General features: G+C 41.7%; 1 protein-coding gene and 1 long non-coding RNA gene across 5 annotated transcripts in view; one reads left to right on the forward strand and one right to left on the reverse strand.

Annotated features, from left to right (window-relative positions):
- The window catches only part of AP1AR (adaptor related protein complex 1 associated regulatory protein), a 31976-nt gene extending 15512 nt beyond the window's left edge, over positions 1-16464 (reverse strand). For 2 of the 4 annotated variants that reach the window (XM_050944065.1, XM_050944063.1), the window contains exons 1-4: positions 14123-14212; positions 5555-5603; positions 4065-4091; positions 384-409 (exon numbers count right to left, since the gene is read on the reverse strand). In XM_050944065.1, coding sequence (XP_050800022.1) covers positions 384-409; positions 4065-4091; positions 5555-5603; positions 14123-14196 — 176 coding nt within the window. In that variant the 5' untranslated portion in view covers positions 14197-14212. Of the gene's footprint in view, positions 1-383; positions 410-4064; positions 4092-5554; positions 5604-13903; positions 13962-14122; positions 14213-16213 lie in introns of those variants that run through there. The other 2 variants (XM_050944064.1, XM_050944066.1) reach the window with 2 other exon arrangements.
- On the forward strand, positions 14342-15395 carry LOC127046682 (uncharacterized). Its single transcript, XR_007773153.1, has 2 exons — positions 14342-14440; positions 15244-15395. It is a non-coding gene; the product is annotated as an uncharacterized LOC127046682 (long non-coding RNA).
- Positions 16465-21787: the final 5323 nt, after the last annotated feature.

A 21787-nucleotide genomic window follows, 5' to 3' on the forward strand; every position in this document is an offset into this window, starting at 1 on the left:
TTAGTCAGATCCAAGTGGTTGTGAATGCCACATAAATGTAAGCTTTGCAAAACTAGTAGATTTAAGGTGTGGGTTCATCATTTCAGAAATAAATATAAAAATCAGGTGGGTTACAAAAGATTATGGAGTTACTGTTGACTAAACTCCATTAAAAAGTATTTTAAACTATATTAAAATAAATTACCACTACAAATATTAATATCTTGTAAGTGCACAATTATCCACTGAAGTTGGGTAACTGTCTGGCATTAGAATTTTCAGGCATCAGTTAAGTGAAAACTCAGCATGAATTTTGCTGGTCATATGTAACTTGACTGACATGATGGAAGAGGACATAAGCTACTAAAAAAAAAAAAAAAAAAGCTCTTGAAACAATGTCTTACCTATGACTACTTCCTGGGCTTTCTCCCTGTTAAATTATAAATACAATCAATGTAATTAAGGTAATCCATTATCTACATCTAAATGTATAAACTAACCAATCTACATTTATTAAAAAAAAAAAACACCAAACTTTCACAGACAAAAGTTTAAGATCGGAAGCAACACCCATATGTAATTAGAGATCCAACAGAATGAGCTACAAGCATCCTCTTTTTCCATCTTCACCTTTCTAAGTAACAGGCAGCTAGTCTCAGCTTGTCTGCATTGTGATAGAATGCTGGCACCCTGAGAAAGGAGGGTCTTTCTTGTATAGGTAGACCACAAGGCAGGTCCTCTCTTATGGTCTCCAGCTTGTTTTGGCCATTAAAGAGCCTGAGGGATCAGGCTTCTCCCCACAATCCTCTTCTCCCTTGCACGATAGCCAGCAACATGCTGGAACTACATGGAACATCCAGAGCAGGCTGATGGGCCATTTGTTAAACAGCGCAACTTATCACCACCCTTTGGGCTTTATCCAGGAGTAGAACCTGGGCAACTTTGGTACTGTCCATGGATGAAGAGAGCTCCATGGCTGCTGCCTGAAAAACTTCAGATTCCTGAAGACCTCATGGTGAAGATTCCACTCTTCCTAGTCTGTCCACTTAGCTAGTCTCCCCTTACATCACCCTTCTCCCAGATGTGAAGCACTCTTGCTGGAAAAAGGTGTTGTTCCGCCCATGTGACAAATATATTAGGTTCCCTCTGAAGCATTTTGGACTTAGAGACCTCTGTTTCTTGACGTGACTTGGCAACATATTGTCCATCATTATCAGCATGTGCTTGTTTGGAAGTGAAGTTGTGAGGCCTATTTTGATCCTTTTGAATGGCTTGTTGCCTGAGCCAATTTATGCACAAGCAGAGTGAGAGAACTGCATAAAACTTGAATTGGCATTCCCACAGTGCGCTGCCCAGACAGGCAACTTTCATGTTTTCATATTCTGGTCTGGCTCAGATACAGTACCAGTGGGTGAATCTTCTACTCTTTACTAACCAGATCAGTGATATGTTTACCTCATTCTATGTTAGCCTGGGAGGAGGCAACCTATGCAACTTGGGTCTTTGTTTCAGGTCACTCTACACCAGTGGTTCCCAAACTGGGGATCTTGAAATGTTACAGGAGGTTCTCAGGAAAAAAATCCCTAATGGAGACAGAGCTGTCCCTAGGGACTCTGGGCAGCACATGTCCAGCAGTCCAGAGCCCCTGGACTTCCAAGAGCTAAGCAGATCAAAGTAAGCATATCTATCAACTGAGATTTAAACTTCAAGACTCCTTATAAGAAATGGAAAGGGAGGTGGATATTTTTTGCTATTTTTAAAATTAAATAGGCAGCTAGTATTGTTTTTAAAATTATGAAGAACAAGTTTAAGCTTTGTTGTAATGTGCATTGTTTGCCTGGACTGCTCAAGACCTGAATGCTTGTGTAGGAGGAACTCTTCGAGTTGGCGACTTAAATAACTTCATGCTGTTTCACATCTGATACTCCTTGATGGAACATAGGAGCCTTGTCTTATGACAGGCTTATTCAGAGTGATATAAGCTATGAAAGTGAGATCTTGGGAGAATTTTGCCATTTTCATAATGTAATAAAAACACTGTAATTATAAATAATAATAAATAGTGTGCAATAAACATGTCATAAAAACAAATTTTAAATTTTAAAACAAATATTTTAAAGATCACTGCTTTTTATAAATTATACTCAGGTAAAGGAGAAAATCCCTGGAAATATTCATTTTTAGGAGGGGGTTCGTGAGACTTGACATTTTAGTGAAAGGGGTTCACAGGTTGTTAGAGTTTGGGAACCACTGGTCTACACTATAAACTTAACTTGGTATAAGTACGTCATTCAGGGAGTGAAAAATCCACACTCTTGAGTGACACAGTTATACTGACTTAACCTCCAGTGTAGACAGTGCTATGTCAATGGGAGAGCTTCTTACATCAGTATAGCTACTGCCTTTCACAGAGGTGGATTAACTATGTTGACGGGAGAAGCTCTTCGCTAAAGCAATGCAGCAGCGCAGCTGAAACTTTTTAAGTGTAGACTTGCCCTCAGTCACTGAAAGGCACAGATTTCTGCCTAGGAATTTCACTAGGGAAGAATTACATCAGAAGCAAATTTTCTTTTTTAGGCTTTTTCCTTTGCTGTTTGTCCACCATAACCCCTTTACTGAGGCTGGGCAGTGAAACGATAGTATCCCAGGAGAGAGATTTGCTCCAGATAAAATGGTGTACAAGTTTTGCCAAGTTCTAGGGCTACTAGCCTTCAAGAGGCCATTAAGAACCTATTAGATTAACTTTAGAAAGGTCTATAATTTTTTCTAAAAAAACTTGACAAGAAAATCACTAAGCTATACCAGAAGCAGTCCATTTTCCATTTGAGAAAACTGATGAACTGTTCAGAAGAAACCAGTGACTGACCTGTGCCACCATTTATTTTTTATTTCTTTTTAAGGAAGTTTTTTAAAGCTGTTGTGCAAGGACACTCCTAAGCAGCAGTCACAGAACTATTTGCACTTCACAGATGGTTGAAAATGCCACTTTTGACCTAGTGCCTCAGCATACTTGAACTGTGCTGGTATCCATTATAAACCCACACCTTGTAGATTACTGCTTATGTACAGACATTGGAACCACAAAGGATGCCAATCCTGTTTATTGAAGGTGCAAAAGAGACCAGTAAGGGTCACTGTTTAAATTTTGCAGTACCAACATTTAAACAAGTTCATTCTTAGATAGCAAAAACTGGCAGAGCAAGTCTAGTATGTATACCCCATATGCAGTAATTTCACTCTTGTGCCAGGTGACAGCATGTCTTTGAATGCATTATGGGTCATGTGGACAGAGTCCAACTGCCTCCAGGTCCCCGAGAAGTTCTAACTGTACCTCCTGAATGGTATTTGTTTTGCCTTTTTTTTTTTTTTTTTTTGGAGTTGCCAGGGAGTTGGGAAAAGAGGCTTGTTGACACAGAAATCCCCCCTTTACTACTTTCCTTTAAAAACTAAGTTGCAGTGAAGGATGGACTGAAAGCAACTCCCAGTAGCATGAGTGAATTAATTCCTTGTGTTAGGCTTCAGAAATGAAGTGGGGCATTACCAAAGAGTAACTCCAACGCACACATTCCTAGATGGAGCTAAAGACACTGACTCCAGTGCTTCTACCAGTTCAAGTTAGCGCTTATAATAGTTCAGGTGCCAAACTCAGATTATCTGTATAAAAGCATGCTGTACTGCCACTACACAAATGATATGGGGAATGTTTGTGTTTTGCCAAAAGATTACAGTTAGCCAAGTATTCCTACTCTTATGTAGGGTACCCCTATACACTGAATCTTTATCAGGTATAATTTTTTTTCCACAAGTCCCATTACAATAATCTTGCACTTCCCTTTGCAGTCCCACTTCTCTCCATCCCCCGTAACCAGAGAAATATTATTTACTACTATCCTAGAGGAAGAAAATCAAGCCCTGATAGCGTCAAAGAAATACCAGCAACTCCTCTATGAAGAGACCAATGCAGAAGTTAGCTGCAGCCAGAAGGGTTAGCAAGATGTGGATCTTGGGACTACAAATACATTTTTTTACAAGTATGAAAGTGTGTTGAATTACTGAATGCTGTACTGTGAAACCCAAGTACTTACCTCATCACTTTCCACTAGATTCTCAAACTGCAAAGAAAAACAATACAGAGTATACAAGGTTACTTACAAGCAGTTATTGCGATACAAACACCACACTTCAATGAACACAAATAAAAATCAGCATAATTACAACGTTTACCTATTAGGCACATTTTGTGGAAACGCTGCTCCAATTAAAGCTGAAGACAAGAATATTCAATTATCAAATCTTCTACTTTGTGAAGAGCTATTGCTTTTGGAGCGTGACCAGCTTCCCTACAAACATAGCTTGTAAGTTGTTTTCTTCTACATAGAATGTAATAATTAAGAGGGTAAGAGTTAGAATTAAGAGTTTTGTTGCATTTCATTGCATTTGGTATTATACAGTGCCCTGAGCAACTCCGCTGGGAGGGTAATTTATGGTTTTATTAGTTAATGACTGATGAATTCTCTCAAGCTCATGTATTCTGATATGAATAAGAGCAGTAAAACTATCAGTTATAGGTCCCAGAGACACAGAAGTTCTGTATATTAGTGTAAAAGTGCACCAAAGCCAAAAGCTGTATTGCAAGTTCTCTCTAACACTAAAATATTAAAATAAATAAAATTCATGACATGTTTTCTGAGAAGTATTCATAGGGCAAAAATAATTAACTTATAAAAAACAAATAAGTTGTCTATACAAAAGCTCTAGGCACCATTGACATCTCTGAAGAAATAAATACAGGCTTTCCTAAGCAAAAGATGGAAAACTCTCTCTTCCAGCTATGGATCCTAACCTCCTAAAACGGTCCCAGTCTCCCATCCCCGAATCTGCCTCCTGCAAAGCTGCAGCATAGATATACCTCTTCCACAAAGAGACCTCAATTTATCCCTTTCCACTTTGGAGATGTACAACAAATTCAGGCAGAATAATTAGTTACTTGAAACAGAAACAAGGATTCTAAGCAAGATGACAACTTTGCATATCAGGGAGTAAAAGTCAATGAAAACATTAGGATGCTTTATCTAAGCACAGAAGGCTGAATCCAAAATATATGCAGCCTTATAAGTTGCACAAGCCACTGCAGTAGGTTGACCTATCACAAAGATCAAAATAAAACCAACAGAAGCCATCTAGTGCTGCTTCCTACGTCTATAGTAGAGTCAATCTACAAGCATTGGTCGGCAGCATAGCCCACAGGAGTTCCTATAAGGCACAGAAGTAGTGGAAGCTGTAGTATAGACAGGACTTGAGAATTTTTGCTTCTGTCTCATCTGCTGCTGGACACAGAAAACCAATACTTTGATTCCTATATGCATTACAGTTTAGAATATTGACATGCCTAAGTCTTTTCACTTGATCAAGAGAAGTGGCACGACAATTACTATTTCATAATTCACTTAGTGCTTTAGTCTGATATACTGTTAAGAGGTTCCATTTTATGCAAACAATGACAAGTGCCAGAAAGTCTGGTGGGGGTGCAACTTTTAAAAAAAGGTTTCAAGGCTTAGGGGAAAAAAGTACTTACCTCAATAGTGAAGTGTTCTCCAGTTGAACATGTTCTAAAATACTTTGATCTAGAAAATAAACCCATAATTTCATGGCAGGTTAGCAGTTCTAGAGTTCAAACAGCTTCTAAAAATATTTTTTAAAAAAGTTATTTATGACAGAATGAAGTCAGGTCTAATAGTTACACCACTACCATTTTAATCGCAAAATTAGAAGCAGCTCAGGAGCAAAATACTTCAAAAGCCATTGTGAATTCATTTTAATGTTTAGGCTTAAGCTAATTTATTATTGTCAATTAATAGAGTTATATTAACTGATGCATAATATTACAGGGGAGACTGGAGTGTGAAAAATACTTGTCTGAGGATGTAAAAATGTTTTTTTTCAAATTGGAAGGAAGGTGTAAAAGAATAAACTCCTTTCCCAATGAAGGAGTAATGTATCAGGATGATGATCGCTTTGCATTTGCTGCCATTGTGCATTTCTATTTTTAAACTGTGTTAACCAGTTTTAGTACATTTTACCTATTTCCCTCAAGACACATCACTCTAGCCAGCCTCTGAAAAACTCATTGCTCATGGTATGACTCATTATGCCTGCTAGCAGTGTTCTATGTAACAAATGCCAACTTGTAGAGTGTCATTCTTTGACTGTTTACTGATCTAGCTAGGGGGCTAACCTTTTATATCCCTTGTTTCTTCAGAAAGATTACTGATTTATCCAAAAAAGCATCAAGAAACAAGGTAGTAAACCAGCACCATTTGACTTGCCAGTTCTCCATGGATCACAATTTGGGAATCAAATGACATTTTTGGCAGAGGGTGGTTGGGCATAGCAACTACAGAGATCCAAGCCTTTCTTTGAGTCACTAACTGACATAAATATATCTTAAGGAGTCAGGCAAGCATAATAAGGAGTTTATCCAAGACTTTCAATCAAGACTTTTTTATTTTCAAGCTATCACCTCTTAGAATATTGGCTCTCAAATAGCAGACCACTGCTGCTTTAGGTATGGTTGTATTTATACATTATAAATTCTAGCACAGGCATAAATAAAAACTACTGTTCTTTCCAGAAATAACTTCCAGGGTAACCCAACCGTGACTGCTCTTACTCACTTAAAGGAGCTTTTCTAGACGTTCAGGCCCCAAAATGTTTTGTAGCACAGAGAAAGAGCACATGTGCACACACACCACCCACTTAAAAAAGAAAGGGTGAAATTAAGGAAAGAAAAATTTAGGTTGACACTGGGAAAACTTCCAGACTGGGAGATGTACTAGGCTATGGAATGGTCTCCCAGAGTATTGAGAAAACAGTTATGTTACAGCAAGCCCAATGGACTGTAACAAGTCTAGGAGGGCTCAAATAAAGTCCAGTTCCTTGACTGATGTAACTGGGTTGGAAAGAACAGACAATATGCTGAAGCCCAGAACTCCACACAACCATGTAACGCCACTCTTGAGAGGCAGAATCCTCAGCCAAGTATCAGCAACATAACTGTCATGTTGACTACACTGAAGGCAAAATATTGAAGAAAAACAAGTTAATTAGGCTACATGCCTTCATCGGGGTTTGCAGTTAGAAATCAATGGGTCCAAAGTTACTTCAGTGACTTTGAAAATCCTTATATGCCTATCTTTAGCCTTCTGTTTTTGAAATTTTCAGCTTGTGTTTTTTAAAAAGTTCACATTAAGTTTAACATTAAAGTCTAAATAACTTTTCATAGTTAACATGGAAGCAATTTTGTTTTGAAGTAAAAGATTTGATGCCATTAAAAGTTCTTTTTTTTAAAATAAAAATAAATGTTTTGCCCTGATGCTAAAAACACTCAGGCACAAGCTTAACACTAAACACAAGCAGGCTGACTTATGTCAGTGGGACTATTCATAAGCACAGTTATGTACCTGAAGTGTTTCCAGAATCGAGGCCTTAATTTTAAATTTTGATTTTCGCCGATACCAATGTTGCAAAATTCAATAAATATACTCTACTCGTAGTGGCATTTTAAAAATTGCATTTATGATTCCATTCATTTAATCTAAAGTTGCAATAGCACAAATTTCCAAATGAGTTTTAAAAAGCCTCAGATTTAAATTAATGATTGTTTTTTTGGTTAAAAACAGAAACAAAAGAAAACAAAAAACCCCTAAGCCATTTACATTGCTTCCCCATGTTGCTTTTGTTTTCAGCTCACAATAGCATCATGTTTAAAAATGGTCTCCAGAATGCATACCTCCTGTTTTAAACTGAATAATTGTCTAAAGGGATGGATGAAAAGCAACAGAAGAGGCATTGTGTGTCCCTTGGCTCTGTTGTTCCCTCTTATGTACAGAAATGATAAGCGTGGGCCTTTCAGAAACTCAGTGCCCTGACATCCCACTAAGGTTATGGACGACATGAGGGCACTGGGCATCTCTCAGGGCAGGGCCTTAAGTGAACAAGGAAGGAGTGGGGAAAATGTTGTTTTCATCACCACTTACCATTTGTCTCATTAGTACATCATTAATGTGCATATGTATATTATGTTCTGATATTCTATATTTAAATACTGATACATTTGATTATTTTCTTGAAGGAACTTCTAAGGGAGAAGGTTACAGTATTGCTTCACTTCTCCATCTCTTGCAGCTCATACAAAATCATGACCTTTTTGACATTACAGGTTAGCCAATTAAACCTTTAAAGTTGATATATCTAGAGAAGAATGACAAAATATTGTATGGGAAAAAGAGACATACCAGGTTCACATTTACACCTCCATGGAAGGAGTAAATAAGCTAAATACAACCCTGTTTAAGTAGACACGGGGGGAGGAGGGGTTATATTACAATCTTGTAATAAAATTAGATATGCAAGAACATGGACATATGTATGGAAAGTTATTAAAATATTAAACTGATTTTGTTTTTTACTTAAGTGATAAAATGTTTATGCTTTAATCTTATTAGGGAAATGATAGCAAAAGAATGCCAGGAGCTCCAATTATATTTATTCCCCACAGCTGCCTTTTATGAATGATGTGATCTCTCCGGGAGCAAAGAGAAAAAGCTTATGATTGAGGACAGGGACAAACTAGACCTGACCTACTTTTTAATACGACTGGAGGCTAGAAACATTAAGTTTTATTTGAAGAGCAACAACAACATAAATTTGTTTCAGGACACAATTAAAAATGATCATTTTAAAACAGACCAAATTCTGTAGCTTAGCAGGCAGCTTAGGCAACCTTTCTTCTTGTTCCCACTGAGAACTCAATTACTACAGTAATTCATATAGCAGACATTTTAAAATAATCTCTGCAATTTCATACAAATATAAATTCAATTTAGATTAGTGTTTGTGAAGTGCTTTGCAAGCCTCATATATAAATGCACTAAAGTGCAAAGTAAACAGTAAAGAATTCTTAGCCTGAGCATTTACAAGAGATCTCTCCAATTTTATAGTTTGAGACTTCAAAGCATACAACAATGAAGGTGAAGCACTAATTTCCTCAGAGAGGCTGAACTTTCTCCCATAAGTGATTACCATTACCTTCAGTGGGAGCAGCATCAGATCCCATAAGTATGGATCTGTATACATCCACAATATGGTTTGGAACCAGGGATTTCTGCCAATTTTATCAGTAAAATTCACTTTACATAGCATTTACTACAGAGGTCTTCAGAATTTCTAAACTCTCTCAACTAATATCATAATATTCTCTCTCCCATCCCACAGTTCCATGAAACATCTACAAGACTCACAACTTTCTAAAGTCCAACTTTTCCTTTCTCAGTCGCTCATAACTTATTGGAAACAAACAAATCTTTCTAGACTGAAAGCTTTCATGTTGGCTATCAGCAGAGGTGATTATTTTTAATCTTTGGGCAAAATATTTGTTCAGTATATACTTAAGTCAAATATTAACTATCTATAGAAATATATTAAAGACCTTCCTCAAAGACTACGCTTAGATTTTTACAGATGCTAACTGATTCATATTTGGCTTACGTCACAGATATCAAGACCCCCCAAAAGAACACACATTTGAACAGTTTACTAATTTATCAACTTTTTTCTAAATAAAAGCATAGCACAATTTTGGGAGTTTTTTGATCAACCAAAAGCCACAATTATTGAGAATGTTGATAAAAACATGAAATGTTTTAATTTTTCATCAAGCTAAACTCCAAGTCAGTTCAAAGCTACTGAATTTGGGGGGTGTGCACGCACAGGCACAGGTATGCATGTCCAATCTGTTCTTAAAAAAAAAAATCCAAGGATGGAGATTCCACAACCTCCCTTGGAAGCCTACTCCAAGCCTTAACTATTCTTATAGTTAGAACATTTTTCTTAATATCTAATCTAAATTCCCTGACTGCAGATTAAACCCATTATTTCTAGTGGCCATGGAAACAAATGATTACTGTGCTTTTTTACAACAGCCCTTAACATACCTGAAGACTTATCAGGTCTCCCTTCAGTCTTCTTTTCTCAAGACTAAACATGTCAAGTTTGTTTGTTTGTTTGTTTTAAAACCTTTCCTCATAGGTCAGGTTTTCTTTAGCACTTTTGTTACTCTTCTTTCAACTCTCTCCAATTTATTTGTATCTTTCTTAAAGTGTAACACCCAGAATTGGACACAGTACTCCAGTTGAAGCCTCACCAGTGCAAAGTGCAGTGGGACAATTACTTCATGGGTAACATACAACACTTGTTAACATGCCCCAAAATGATATTAGCCTTTTCCACAACTGCATCACACTGCTGACTCATTCAATTTGTGATCTACTACAATCCCTCTGGATCCTTTTTGGCAGTACTATCACCTAGCGAGTATTCATTTTGCAGTTATGCATTTTATTTTTCCTTCCTAAGTACAGCACTTTGCACTTGTCTTTACTAAATTTCACCTGGTTTAATTCATATCAAGTCTCCAATTTGTCAAGGTCATTTTGAATCCTAATCCTGTTCTCTGAAGTGCTTGTAACACCTCTAAACTTGGTGTCACCTGCAAATTTTATAAGCATGCTCTCCCCTCCATTATTCAAGTCATTGATGAAAATACTGAACAGTACTGAACCCAGGACTAGCCCCTAGGGAGCCCCACTAGATACATCCTCCCACTTTGACAGCGAAACATTGATAACTACTCTATGAGTATGTATGGTCTTTCAATCAGTTGTGCACCCACTTTATAGTAATTTCATTTAGGCTTCTTTTCCCTAGTTTGCTTATAAGAACATCATGTGGGAACTGTGTCAAAAGCCTTACTAAAAAGATCAACATATATCATAATTACTCTTTCCTCTGTCCACTAGGCCAGTAACCCTGTTGAAGGAGGAGATTAGGTTGGTTTGGCATGATTTGTTCTGGATGACTGGCTATTCCTCATAACCCTATTAACCTCTAGGTGCTTACAAAGTGAGTGTTTAATAATTTGTTCCAGTATCTTTCCAGGTACCAAAATTAGCCTGACTGGTCTATAATTACTCAGGTCCTCATTATTCCCCTTTTAAAAGTTAGGTTTGCCCTTCTCCAGTCTTCTGGAAACTCACCCATGCTCAATGAGTTCTCAAAGATAATTGCTAATTGTTCTGAGATTGCTTCAGTTAGTTCTGTAAGTACCCTAATATGAATTTCATCAGGCCTCACCAACTTGAGTACATTTAACTTCCCTAGACATTCTTTAACCTGTTTTTTCCTATATTGGCTTGCATAAATGTTAATTGTATTTAGCATCTGTTCATCATTAACCTTTTTCACAAAATCTGAAGCAAAACAGGCATTAAGCACCTCAGCATTCTTGATGTCATCTTGTATTAGGGCTTCTTCTGGCCCTAAGGGGAGAACCTAGACTTTCCCTTGCTCCTAATGTATGCAAAGAAGCTCCTTATTGCCTTTTATGTCCCCTGCTAGGTATAACTTAGGATATGTTGACACTGGCAAGTTTCTGCGCAACAAGTTATGCCACTTTTATTAAAGCGCTGGAATTAAACAGCTGTTGCATGTCCACATTAGCAGCTATTGCAACTGCAAAGAGAGCAGTGCATTGTGATAGCTATCTGCCACTGTGCAACTCGGCTCAGGGTGCTTAGGGAAAGGTTTTCAATGTCTCATGGGGCAGGCACAGCACCATATGATGCAGGTTTCCCAATGCCATTATTTCATGGGCCTCCTGCTACATTGTCAGCTGCTTTTCAACTGGGAGGGGAGAGGGAAGAGTGTGGGACAGGAAGTGTGTGTGTGTATATATGTATGTCGGGGGAGGCGGGACAGGGTATTTTGGGGGGAGAGAGAGTGTCAGCATGCTGTCTTGCAAGTTCAGCCAGTGGCAGGAAGCAACCAGTCCTGAGGCAGGGAGAAAACCCCAACATCAGCCCCCTGCATCCAGCTCTCTCTCACACACGTGCCTCTGTGTTCAACAGGAGGAGCATTCCACATTAATGGTTTGCTTTGTGTCCCAGAGCAGATCAGCACAGCATGCAATGGCTGTCAGAAAGGGAGCTTGGTGCAGCAAAGTTCAAACAATGAGCAGAGCAGCCACTTGAGGGATTATGGGACACTCCCAGAGGCCAATTGATTTCTTTCTGCACTGTAATGTGTTTACACTGCCAATACAGCGCTGGAGCTAGGGTGACCAGACAGCAAATGTGAAAAATGGGGATGGGAGTAGGGAGTAATAGGAGCCTATATAAGAAAGAGACCCAAAAATGGGGACATCTGATCACCCTAGCTGGACCCTCTGCACTTTAAGGCTTACTATTCTCATTGGGGTGGTTTTTTTGCTGCGCTGCAACTGAGGAGTTTCTGCACACTAAGTAGCTTGGCGGCGTGTACACCTCAGGAGTTACACTGCAGAAAGCTGTTTTACTGCACAGAAACTTGCCAGTGTAGACAAGGCCTTATTGGGTCTTGGTCCTTTTTTTTTTTTTTGTTCCTAGATGCTTGTACTATTCTTTTATACATCTCCTTCACAATTCATCCATAGTTCTACTTCTTATAAGATTCCTTTTTGATTTTTCAGTCCATTAAAGAGCTCCTGATATGAAATATAGTAAAAAGCCAATATGGATCTTTCATTCACAATGGGATAGTTTGCAGTTGTTGTGCCTTTAATCCTGTTTCCTGGGGAAACTCACAGCTCTCCTAAACTCCTTCATCACCTGGGATTTTCTTCCAATGGGATCTTACCTAGCAGGTCTTTGAGTTTGTTAAAGTCTGCGTTTTTGAAGTGCACTGTCCTTATTTTGCTGCTCTCGCCTTAACTTCCTTTGAATCATGAAATCTATCAATTCATGATCACTTCTACCCAAACTACCTTCCACCTTCAGATTCACCAGTTCCTCCCTGCTGGTCAGAATTATGTCTAAAATGGCTGTCCCCCCTAGTTACTTCCTCCACTTTCTGAAACAAGAAGCTGTCCCCAATGCATTCCAAGAATTTACTGAAAACTAATTGTAGTTGTGCAGTCAAAGGGGCTCGAGGAAACTATAGATCAGAATTCTAAGTTCACACCCTCTCTGGACACTGCTAAAGTACCTTTACCAGAGATTACTTTTATCCCTGGAGTCATAATTACTGTTGGAGAACAAAGGATCTACCTTGTGAAAGTACCAGGAGGCACCAACTCCCAGCAGCAAGTTTTCAATATAATTTCCTAAGTAGCATTAGAGTCCTAGGGCTAGTTTACATTAGAAAATAAGATCAACCAACCTACATTGCTCAAGGGCATAAAGAATACACACCCCTGAGTGGCACAGTTAAGCTGATCTAAGTCCCTGTGTAGACTGGACTAGGTTGATGGAAAAATTATTCAAGCAACCTATCGCCTCTTGGGCAGGTAGATTACCTACTCTGATGGGAAAAGCCCTCCCATTGGTGTAGTTAACATCTACAACGACGTGCTACAGTGGCACAACTGCAGCATTTCAAATGTAGAGAAGCCCCTCAAGTCTTCCACAAGGTTTTGCAAAGACCTCAAGTTGAAACCGTGGTTCTCAAGTTCTCCCATTACCTCTTTAGGGGGAATTAGACAGTTCCAACAAGCAAGAACCTAGGCTCGCACAAGTTAGGTGAGTTTGAGCACCCCTAGTATGACAGAGACGTAACAGATCAGCCAGCTGCTGGCCATAAGAAATGGTTTCACTCAGTGGATTCTGTCCACGCTGGAGGCCCGAGCCATGGGGGGGGGGTCACCTCCCAGAGCTTCCTCCAGGCCACAGCGCCACTTGGCCAACCCCTGGCCGCCTCCATCTACCCCTCCCAGGTACACCCCGCCGGGCCCGGGCCCGATCCCGAGCCAGCCCCGACCAACTCCCGCTCCCGCCCGTGCCAGGCCCCGCTTCCTGCCCTGCCAGTGGCACATATACCCCCGCCCCCGGCTCACCCGGGGGTCGGTCCCATCCCGGGGAGGGGAGAGCCGAGCCGAGCCCAACCCAGCCCCCCCTCTCTTTGCTGCTGCCGCCCCGCCGGGGTCCGGCCGTGGGAATGCGGGGCAAAGACCGCGCGGGACCCCGCCGAATCCTCCCCCACCTGACCCGGCGCAGGGCGGAGCCAGCCCGGGCCGGCACCTCCCCGCCCCAGGGGGCTGCTCCTTCCGCCTTACCCTCCGCCTCGCTGGATCCGCCCCGCTTCTCTCCGCAAGAGGCCGCAGCACCACTGCGCCCAGCAGTTCCCCATCGCATACTGGGGGCAGCCCCAGGCCTCGGCCCGGAATCAAACGGCCCCTCTGCGGCGCGCGCCGCCGCCCAAGGGCAGCGGCATCAATGGCCGCGGAGGGGGAAGGGACGGCTCTGCTACGCTCGCTGCGGAGGGGGAAGGAGCGCCCGGCCGAAGCGCCCCTCCGCCAGCCTCATGGCCCCGCGGCTACCGCTCACCCGGCCGCTGAGTGCCGCATGCGGCCCACGGCGCGAGGAGGTGGCAGGTGCGAGCATGCGTAGTAGGGCGAGCCACCTGCTCCGCCCCTCGCCGCCTCCTATGCAAGGCTGTTCCCTAGCGCCTACCCAGCCGCTTCAACGCTGCTCCTGCCCGGAGCCGTGCCCCAGGGCTCTCCCACCCGGTCCCTTAGAGCCTCTCGGGCTCCTTCCCGAGGCAGCCCTGTCACCCCGAGCTCGCGTTGGTAACTCCAGGAGTGTCCTGGAATCTGCAGGCATTAAAGAATCTTTAGTTAGAGATTGGGTCGTGTTGTACATCCAACCAAAACTGGCAGCCCTATCCCAAGCCTTCAACAAATCACGAGTCAGGTCCCCAAAAGGCACGAGAAAGGCCTAAAGACACCATGAGACTTAGGAAAAAAAATGGCCTTCCTTCAGGTTTGCTGAGTCAGGGCTGCCCAGGGGATTCATGGGGAGTGGGGTCTTCAGCGGGAGTCTTTCCGCTCCGGGGCACTTTGGTGGCAGGTCCCAGAGCGAGTGAAGGACCCGCTGCTGAACTGCCACCAGAGACCCAGAGCAGAAGGAGCCCCGCTGCTGAATTGGTGCCAAAGAGCTGGAGCAGAAGAAGCCCCTGCCGCCGAAGACCCAGAGCGGAAGAAGCTCCTGGTCTCCGGCAGCGTGTCCTTCACTTGCTTCGCATGTGTTCGGCGGCACAGAAGGACCTGCTGTTGAAGACTCACAGAAAACTCTCATGGGGGTCCCTGCAGGGCCTGGGGCAAATTGCCTTCCCCCTCCTCCCCCCCCCGCGGTGGCCCTGTGCTGAGCACATGGTTTCAAGCTTTTTCTCTGTGAGGCTAAGAACAAGAACCCTTTTGAAATGAAAAAAAAGAGAAGAGTCTCAAATGCGACATTGTGAGAGATGCACGAAAACTTCGAGAATTGACAGTGATGCTAAGGTGACCTTCCTAGGTTTCAAGGAAATAAAAATCCACTATGAAAAACACATCTTTAAGAGACCATACCCTGGATGCTTTATTCAAAGTACAAAATCACACATAGTGAATGAACTTTTACGTTGTTCCATTGCTGCAATTCCACGTTGAATAAAGGTCATAGGACAGCAGCCATCAAATAAGGAATGTTTCTTACATAAGGAGTAGTCACAACATTTCGGATCATCCTAATCACCAGTGAAAGCAGCAAAGAATCCTGTGGCACCTTATAGACTAACAGACGTTTTGGAGCATGAGCTTTTCGTGGGTGAATACCCACTTCCTCAGATGCATGTAATGGAAATATCCAGGGGCAGGTATATATATGTGTGCTAGCAAGCAAGCTAGAGATAACGAGGTCAGTTCAATCAGGGAGGATGAGGCCCTGTTCTAGCAGTTGAGGTGTGAAAACCAAGAGAGCACCTCAACTGCTAGAACAGGGCCTCATCCTCCCTGATTGAACTGACCTCGTTATCTCTAGCTTGCTTGCTAGCACACATATATATATACCTGCCCCTGGATATTTCCATTACATGCATCTGAGGAAGTGGGTATTCACCCACGAAAGCTCATGCTCCAAAACGTCTGTTAGTCTATAAGGTGCCACAGGATTCTTTGCTGCTTTTACAGATCCAGACTAACACGGCTACCCTCTGATACTAATCACCAGTGGTTGGTAATCCTAGTCTAAAGGGTTCGCCTGAGGGTACCTGGGTTTCAAGATGAAGCCTCAGCTATACTGTGCCAGTCAATTGCAGATGAACGTGTGTGGGGTGGAGTGGGGAGGGTCAAATGAAGGAGAAAGGGTCTCTCTAGTAGCACGGGCCTTACCTATTGAATGTTTCTCAGATCAGGACCACTGCCTAGGACCTGATCCAAACTTGGAAGAGAATCCAACATAGGGTGCAGAGAAGCCACAAATGACACAATCAAAGGAAGTGAATGCAGGGAAGGGAGACAGCATGGCAGATAGAGACACACATCCTGTACGTGAGAGAGAGAGAGAGATGTGCATTGCCCCTTTAAGTACACTGACACCATATTCTAAGTCAGAGGTCGGCAACCTTTCAGAAGTGCTGTGCCAAGTCTTCATTTATTCACTCTAATTTAAGGTTTGGTGTGCCAGGCATACATTTTAACCTTTTTAGAAGGTCTCTTTCTACAAGTCTATAATATATAACTAAACGATTGTTGTATGTAAAGTAAATAAGATTTTAAAAATGTTTAAGAAGCTTCATTTAAAATTAAATTAAAATGCAGAGTTCCCCAGACCGGTGGCCAGGACCTGGGCAGTGTGAGTGCCACTGAAAATCAGCTTGCGTGCTGCCTTCGGCATGTGTGCCATAGGTTGCCTACCCCTGTTCTAAGTACATTGCTTTTAAAAAGATTAGGAAGTTCAGACAGCAGCTGTGGCCAGCTCTCTGTCCTGAGCCTTCCTACTGTGTATCCCCCCTGCTCTATATGGAGAAGGGGTAAGTGGGGGGCAGGAGTAAGGGGGAATGGGATACCCTGACATTAGTCTAATTAATTAATAGACTACACCTGGTGGCTCATGCAGACCTGCCACCCAGAGCGCAGGCATAGCTGCTACCATGCCTGCCTCCATCTTCGAGAAACCGGCCATCGGCGGGCTGGCCCCCCTCTGGCCTGGCCTGGCGGTCATCCCTGAGGTGGCCAGCATGTCCATCCCCTAGGCACAGGAGTCAGGCTGCATTGCATGCTACATGCTGCCCATGCCCATAGGCGCCACCCCTGCAGCTCCCATTAGCTGCAGTACCTGGCCAATGGGAGCTGCAGGGGTGGCACTGGGGGCAGCACACAGAGATTCCCTGAACAACCCTAGCCTAGGAGCCACAGGGACACATAAGCAAGGCAGCGCTTGCGGCTCCAGCCCTGGGGGTGGGGGGAAGGGGGGCGTGAGGCTCAGGGACTGGTATGGCCTGTGGCACACAGACATGCCGCTGGTCAGATGAAAAGAAGCAGCAGGCCAAATCCAGCCTGCAGGGGTCCCCTTAGCCTTAGGGCCTGGACTGCAGCCCCTAAAGCCCCTGCATTAATAGGGCCCTGCTTATAGGGATATAGTGTTGATAGAATACTGAAACAGAGAAAGTGGAGAAAATATAATATCTGTTTCAAAAAGTCAACATCTCATCGTGACTCACATTTTGGAGGTCTCAGAGCCTCACTGCTCCATTGCCCAATGATCGCTCAGTTACGGAGCCCCATATTAGCATTCAAAGTGCACACAATGCCCAGTCTCTCTCCCAATATCATTACCCTGAGCCACTTTGCCATTCTGAATGGCAGTAAAGCAGGGCAGAGTGACTCGGCACCGAGGAGGAGGGTTTACAGGAAGTAATCTAATCAGGCATTACATGGCGGCTACCGAGTGGGAAGTACCCTCTTAGAGCTGAGAGCAACTGTCTGGAAGATCCACAGAGTGCCTGTGAGCTAGCTCCAGTCACAGATAAGGACAGTACCAATCAGTACCTACCCAACTCCAAAAACAGCATCTCATATTTTCTGCCAGGAATTAACCTTTCCAGTGCTGCAGGACATGCCAAGTACATCCACAAAATGAGCTTTTCAAATCCAGCTGGGTATATGGTCTGCCAGTTAACATATGCTCTAGCATTTCATTCATCTGAATAGTTGTTCTCTTAAGAAGCAAGTGTTTCTTAAGAAGAATTAACTGGTTGCCAAGTTAGCTCTGTCAACATTTCCTAGAGTTCTGTCTTTGCTCAGCAAAGAACTTTCTACCATAATGATGAGCAGTAGAAGGTGGGAGGAATATAATAAATAATGACAACTGGGCCCTGATGCCTTTTTCCTAGATATGAGTCAGCCTTGAAGGTATATTACAGTGATTGTAATTTTTTAAAAAATGAGAAGCAGGGAAGAGAAGAGGAGATTGAGAAATAAAAATAAACCATAAATGAATTAGAAAAGATGAAACATCAGCATGACTCAAGAGAATTGTGTGGTAGGTTTCAGAAGAGATTGTTGGAATTTACCTTCATGATGATATTTTCTATGGAATTAGCACTTTACCATAGCATAGACTGAGCCTCTGGAGAGAATTTTAGTAGTAACTCAAAACTGACAGGCATTTGTAAATTGTAACTAGTGCTAAGAAAACTAGAGAGCTAATCTCTTGTAGTATGTCAGCAACAGTCATACTGTGACAACTCCATGGCCTGTGATGACTCCAACACTATCATTGTCCTGACATCTTGGCCATTCAGAACCTGACAGTAACATCAGGATTAGAAGTCAAAAAAAGGGGGATTAGAACCTCCTGCCATTTGAACCAAATAATAAGGCATTAGCAGTATGGGGCCTGACACACAACCAAACAGATCCAATTCCATCCAGTAGGGCAGTGATATAAATAGAGCCAATTCAATACAAATGAATGTTTTATGGCATAAAGTATCATTACAGAGATGTATGCCAGTTGAGGGAGAGAGGAATTAAAAAGGTACAGGCAAAGATACATTTTCAGCTGAATTTAAGATGAGATGAAGAGCTGATTAGCAAGAGAGTTTAAAATGAATATGAGAAAGTATGAACATTGTAAAATACAGGGGATTTGACCTAAATCAGAGAGCAGGGTGGATATACATTCAAATCTCTGCCTATTCATATAAAGGCAGAACAAGGGAATATCACCATATACAAGGTGAAGCTCTTCCAATGTCATTTCAAAATATCCCTACTCTTTTTGATGCACCACTTCAGCAGAAACAGGAATATGCTGAAGTGCACTGAGGTTCCACTTAAAGAACTGAACTGCCTCTTTAAAACTGAAACTGATGGAATGCAAGCCCCACTCCTTTATACATAATTACACTGAGCTAATGATGTGTAACTTACTAACATCCTCCTCCCTGCTGTGCTCCTACAACCTCATCAATATTCTGTTGAAAACAATGGAATATTTAGGATATCTCTGGCACACTCAGCAGCTGCTTCACAGGTGCTTTCTAGCTGAATATTCCCCGAAACATTTATGCCCCATCACATTTAGTGGTAACGTTACTTAGTATTATAAGAACTGAGCCTAATAATTCAATACTGTTCAGAATTTACTCTTTTTATATAGATTTTTCCAGCTCCTAAAACCTACTCCTGAAGTGTGAACCTCCAGAAAAACGTAAGTATGGAGCACTATTATTCAACAGGAAAATGGTCATTTAGTTAAAGGCCCTGGATTGGGATGCAGGCAACTGGGGTTCAATGCCCACCTCTTGCACAGACTCCCTGTGCGAGTTACTTAATCACTCTGTGGCTTAGGTGCTGCTGGATCAAGAGAATAATAATACTCCTTTTCTTCTACCTTTTGTCTCTCTCATCTTCTTAGATTGTGAGCTCTTCATGGCAGGGACTATTTCTTACTGTGTTTTTACATGATGGGGTCCCAATCCTGGGGCTGCTAAGCACTACTGTAATATAAGTAATTATTAATAAAGAAGAGGAAGGATATATAGTTCAGGCTCCCTGTCCTCCTAATCCTGCTCTTCTTTGCTCACACTGCTGACAAGCATGTCAAATAACGCCAGCTGTGATGGTTATTTTCTTAATTACACATCTGCTCATTAAGAGCTGGACTTGGGCCATCCAGTCCATTCATATAGACTATAGTCCTGAAATAAGACATCAGATGGTAACATTTCTGGTTCTGAAATGACTTGGACCAAAGTTGAACTGGTAAACTAGAAGTGAAAGGCGCTGAATTGTATTAAGGTTCCGCTAACACTTATCAATCGCTGAAGTTTATACCCCCCCCTCCAAAAAAGGAAGAATCAGTAGATATTAAGCAATTGCTTTGTTAAACTAAGAGGGTAATTTATTTGCGTTATTGTCCAGATGTTTATTAGTTTTTATGTTCACAAATATTTGAACATCTGAAATCCAGGATACTTGAAGTACATGATTGTAATATACAATTGACTAAGGAAACTGAAGCAGGCAAACAGAATTTAGCAAGAACTTGATTGAGTACCTAATGCTTATGACTCTAATCCTCCTTATACTTGGATCACACTCTTACAGATCAAATCAATTAGATTGCTCAGTAGGAAGTATTATAGCTCTTTCTTTATATGTTTCCAAGCTGGAGAAGTCAGATATTGGGAAACAGCTCGAGAACAGTATTATAAGAGAATTACGAACAGTATTATAAGGGAATTACAAACAATATTAACCAGGCAATGAATCTGCTAGTTAAACCAGCCAAAATGAGGGTGCAGAATGAGGTTGGCCGACCTCTTAGCAGAACAGAGAGTGTAGCAATGATTTAACAATTAGAACAGGACACCAAGCACAGTTAGGACAGTAGACTAGCAGACACTGAGGGCCAAAGTCTGCACTAATTTATATTGCAAATTCCAATGAGTTCAATGTATTATGTACAGGCTGGAAGTCAGCACAGAATTTGTCCCTGGGTGGATATGTTTTGCAATATGAAACTAGAATAAGTATTTATGAAGCACACCTGGGAAGTCTCAAACGTGATTGTCATAACAGTGACATTAGGGCAAAAACCTCCTATTAAATCCCAAGATAAAAGTCTGGACTTACGTCACTTAACTCTAACTCAGTTCAAGAGGTAAAATATGAACCTTAAGGGAGAAATATAAATAACTGAAACTTCCAGGTAGTGCTGAAGGGAGGATCTTGGAGTGAAAATTGTGGGAAACAGAGTTTAAAAAACAAAGTAAAATGACAAAGAGGACTTCTCAATAGGAATATCAAAAGCCTATTGTTAACAGTAGGCTTGGAATTCAGTGGACGTACACGAGCTGCAGATCTGGCCCTCTATATTCAAAAGTGGGCCTCATCACATAATTAATTTAAACTGTACCTAGAGTTTTTGGAGGTTTCAACATCCTGCAATGCTCAGTCCTGTTGCATATTATTCCTTCTCGTTCTAAGGAGTGTCCCAGTACCGACTATACTGGTGACTTCATACCAACCAACCCTGGCACCTCTCTCTGAGGTATACAGTTGACTTCTATAGGTCAGGTATAGCCATATTTTTGTATAGTACAGTGCACACAGTATTAAAAACATTTTGCAAAAATGTATATTTTTAGAGAAAGCATGGATTTACCTAATGTACAGAGACTCCAGAAGAATGATGTAGTTGGCCAATATATCCCCAACACAGCATATATTGGGGCACAGCTCAAAATAAAGAGCTGGGGCTATGTTGTAAGACTGGGAATAACAGGATTTAAACAAACATAAAATAAATATTAAGTTTAAATCACATGCTGAATAGCAGTGAAGGCTTTTTAGGCAGGTAGGATAGACCTAGCAGGCCTTGTCAATCCTATTTTAGGTCACATAGTGTTGATTTTCCTCTCATGCTCTAAACTGGCTCTAAGCACAGTTTCAAGG

The sequence above is a fragment of the Gopherus flavomarginatus genome, chromosome 3, assembly GCF_025201925.1.
Source record: "Gopherus flavomarginatus isolate rGopFla2 chromosome 3, rGopFla2.mat.asm, whole genome shotgun sequence".
Lineage (NCBI taxonomy): Eukaryota > Metazoa > Chordata > Testudines > Testudinidae > Gopherus > Gopherus flavomarginatus.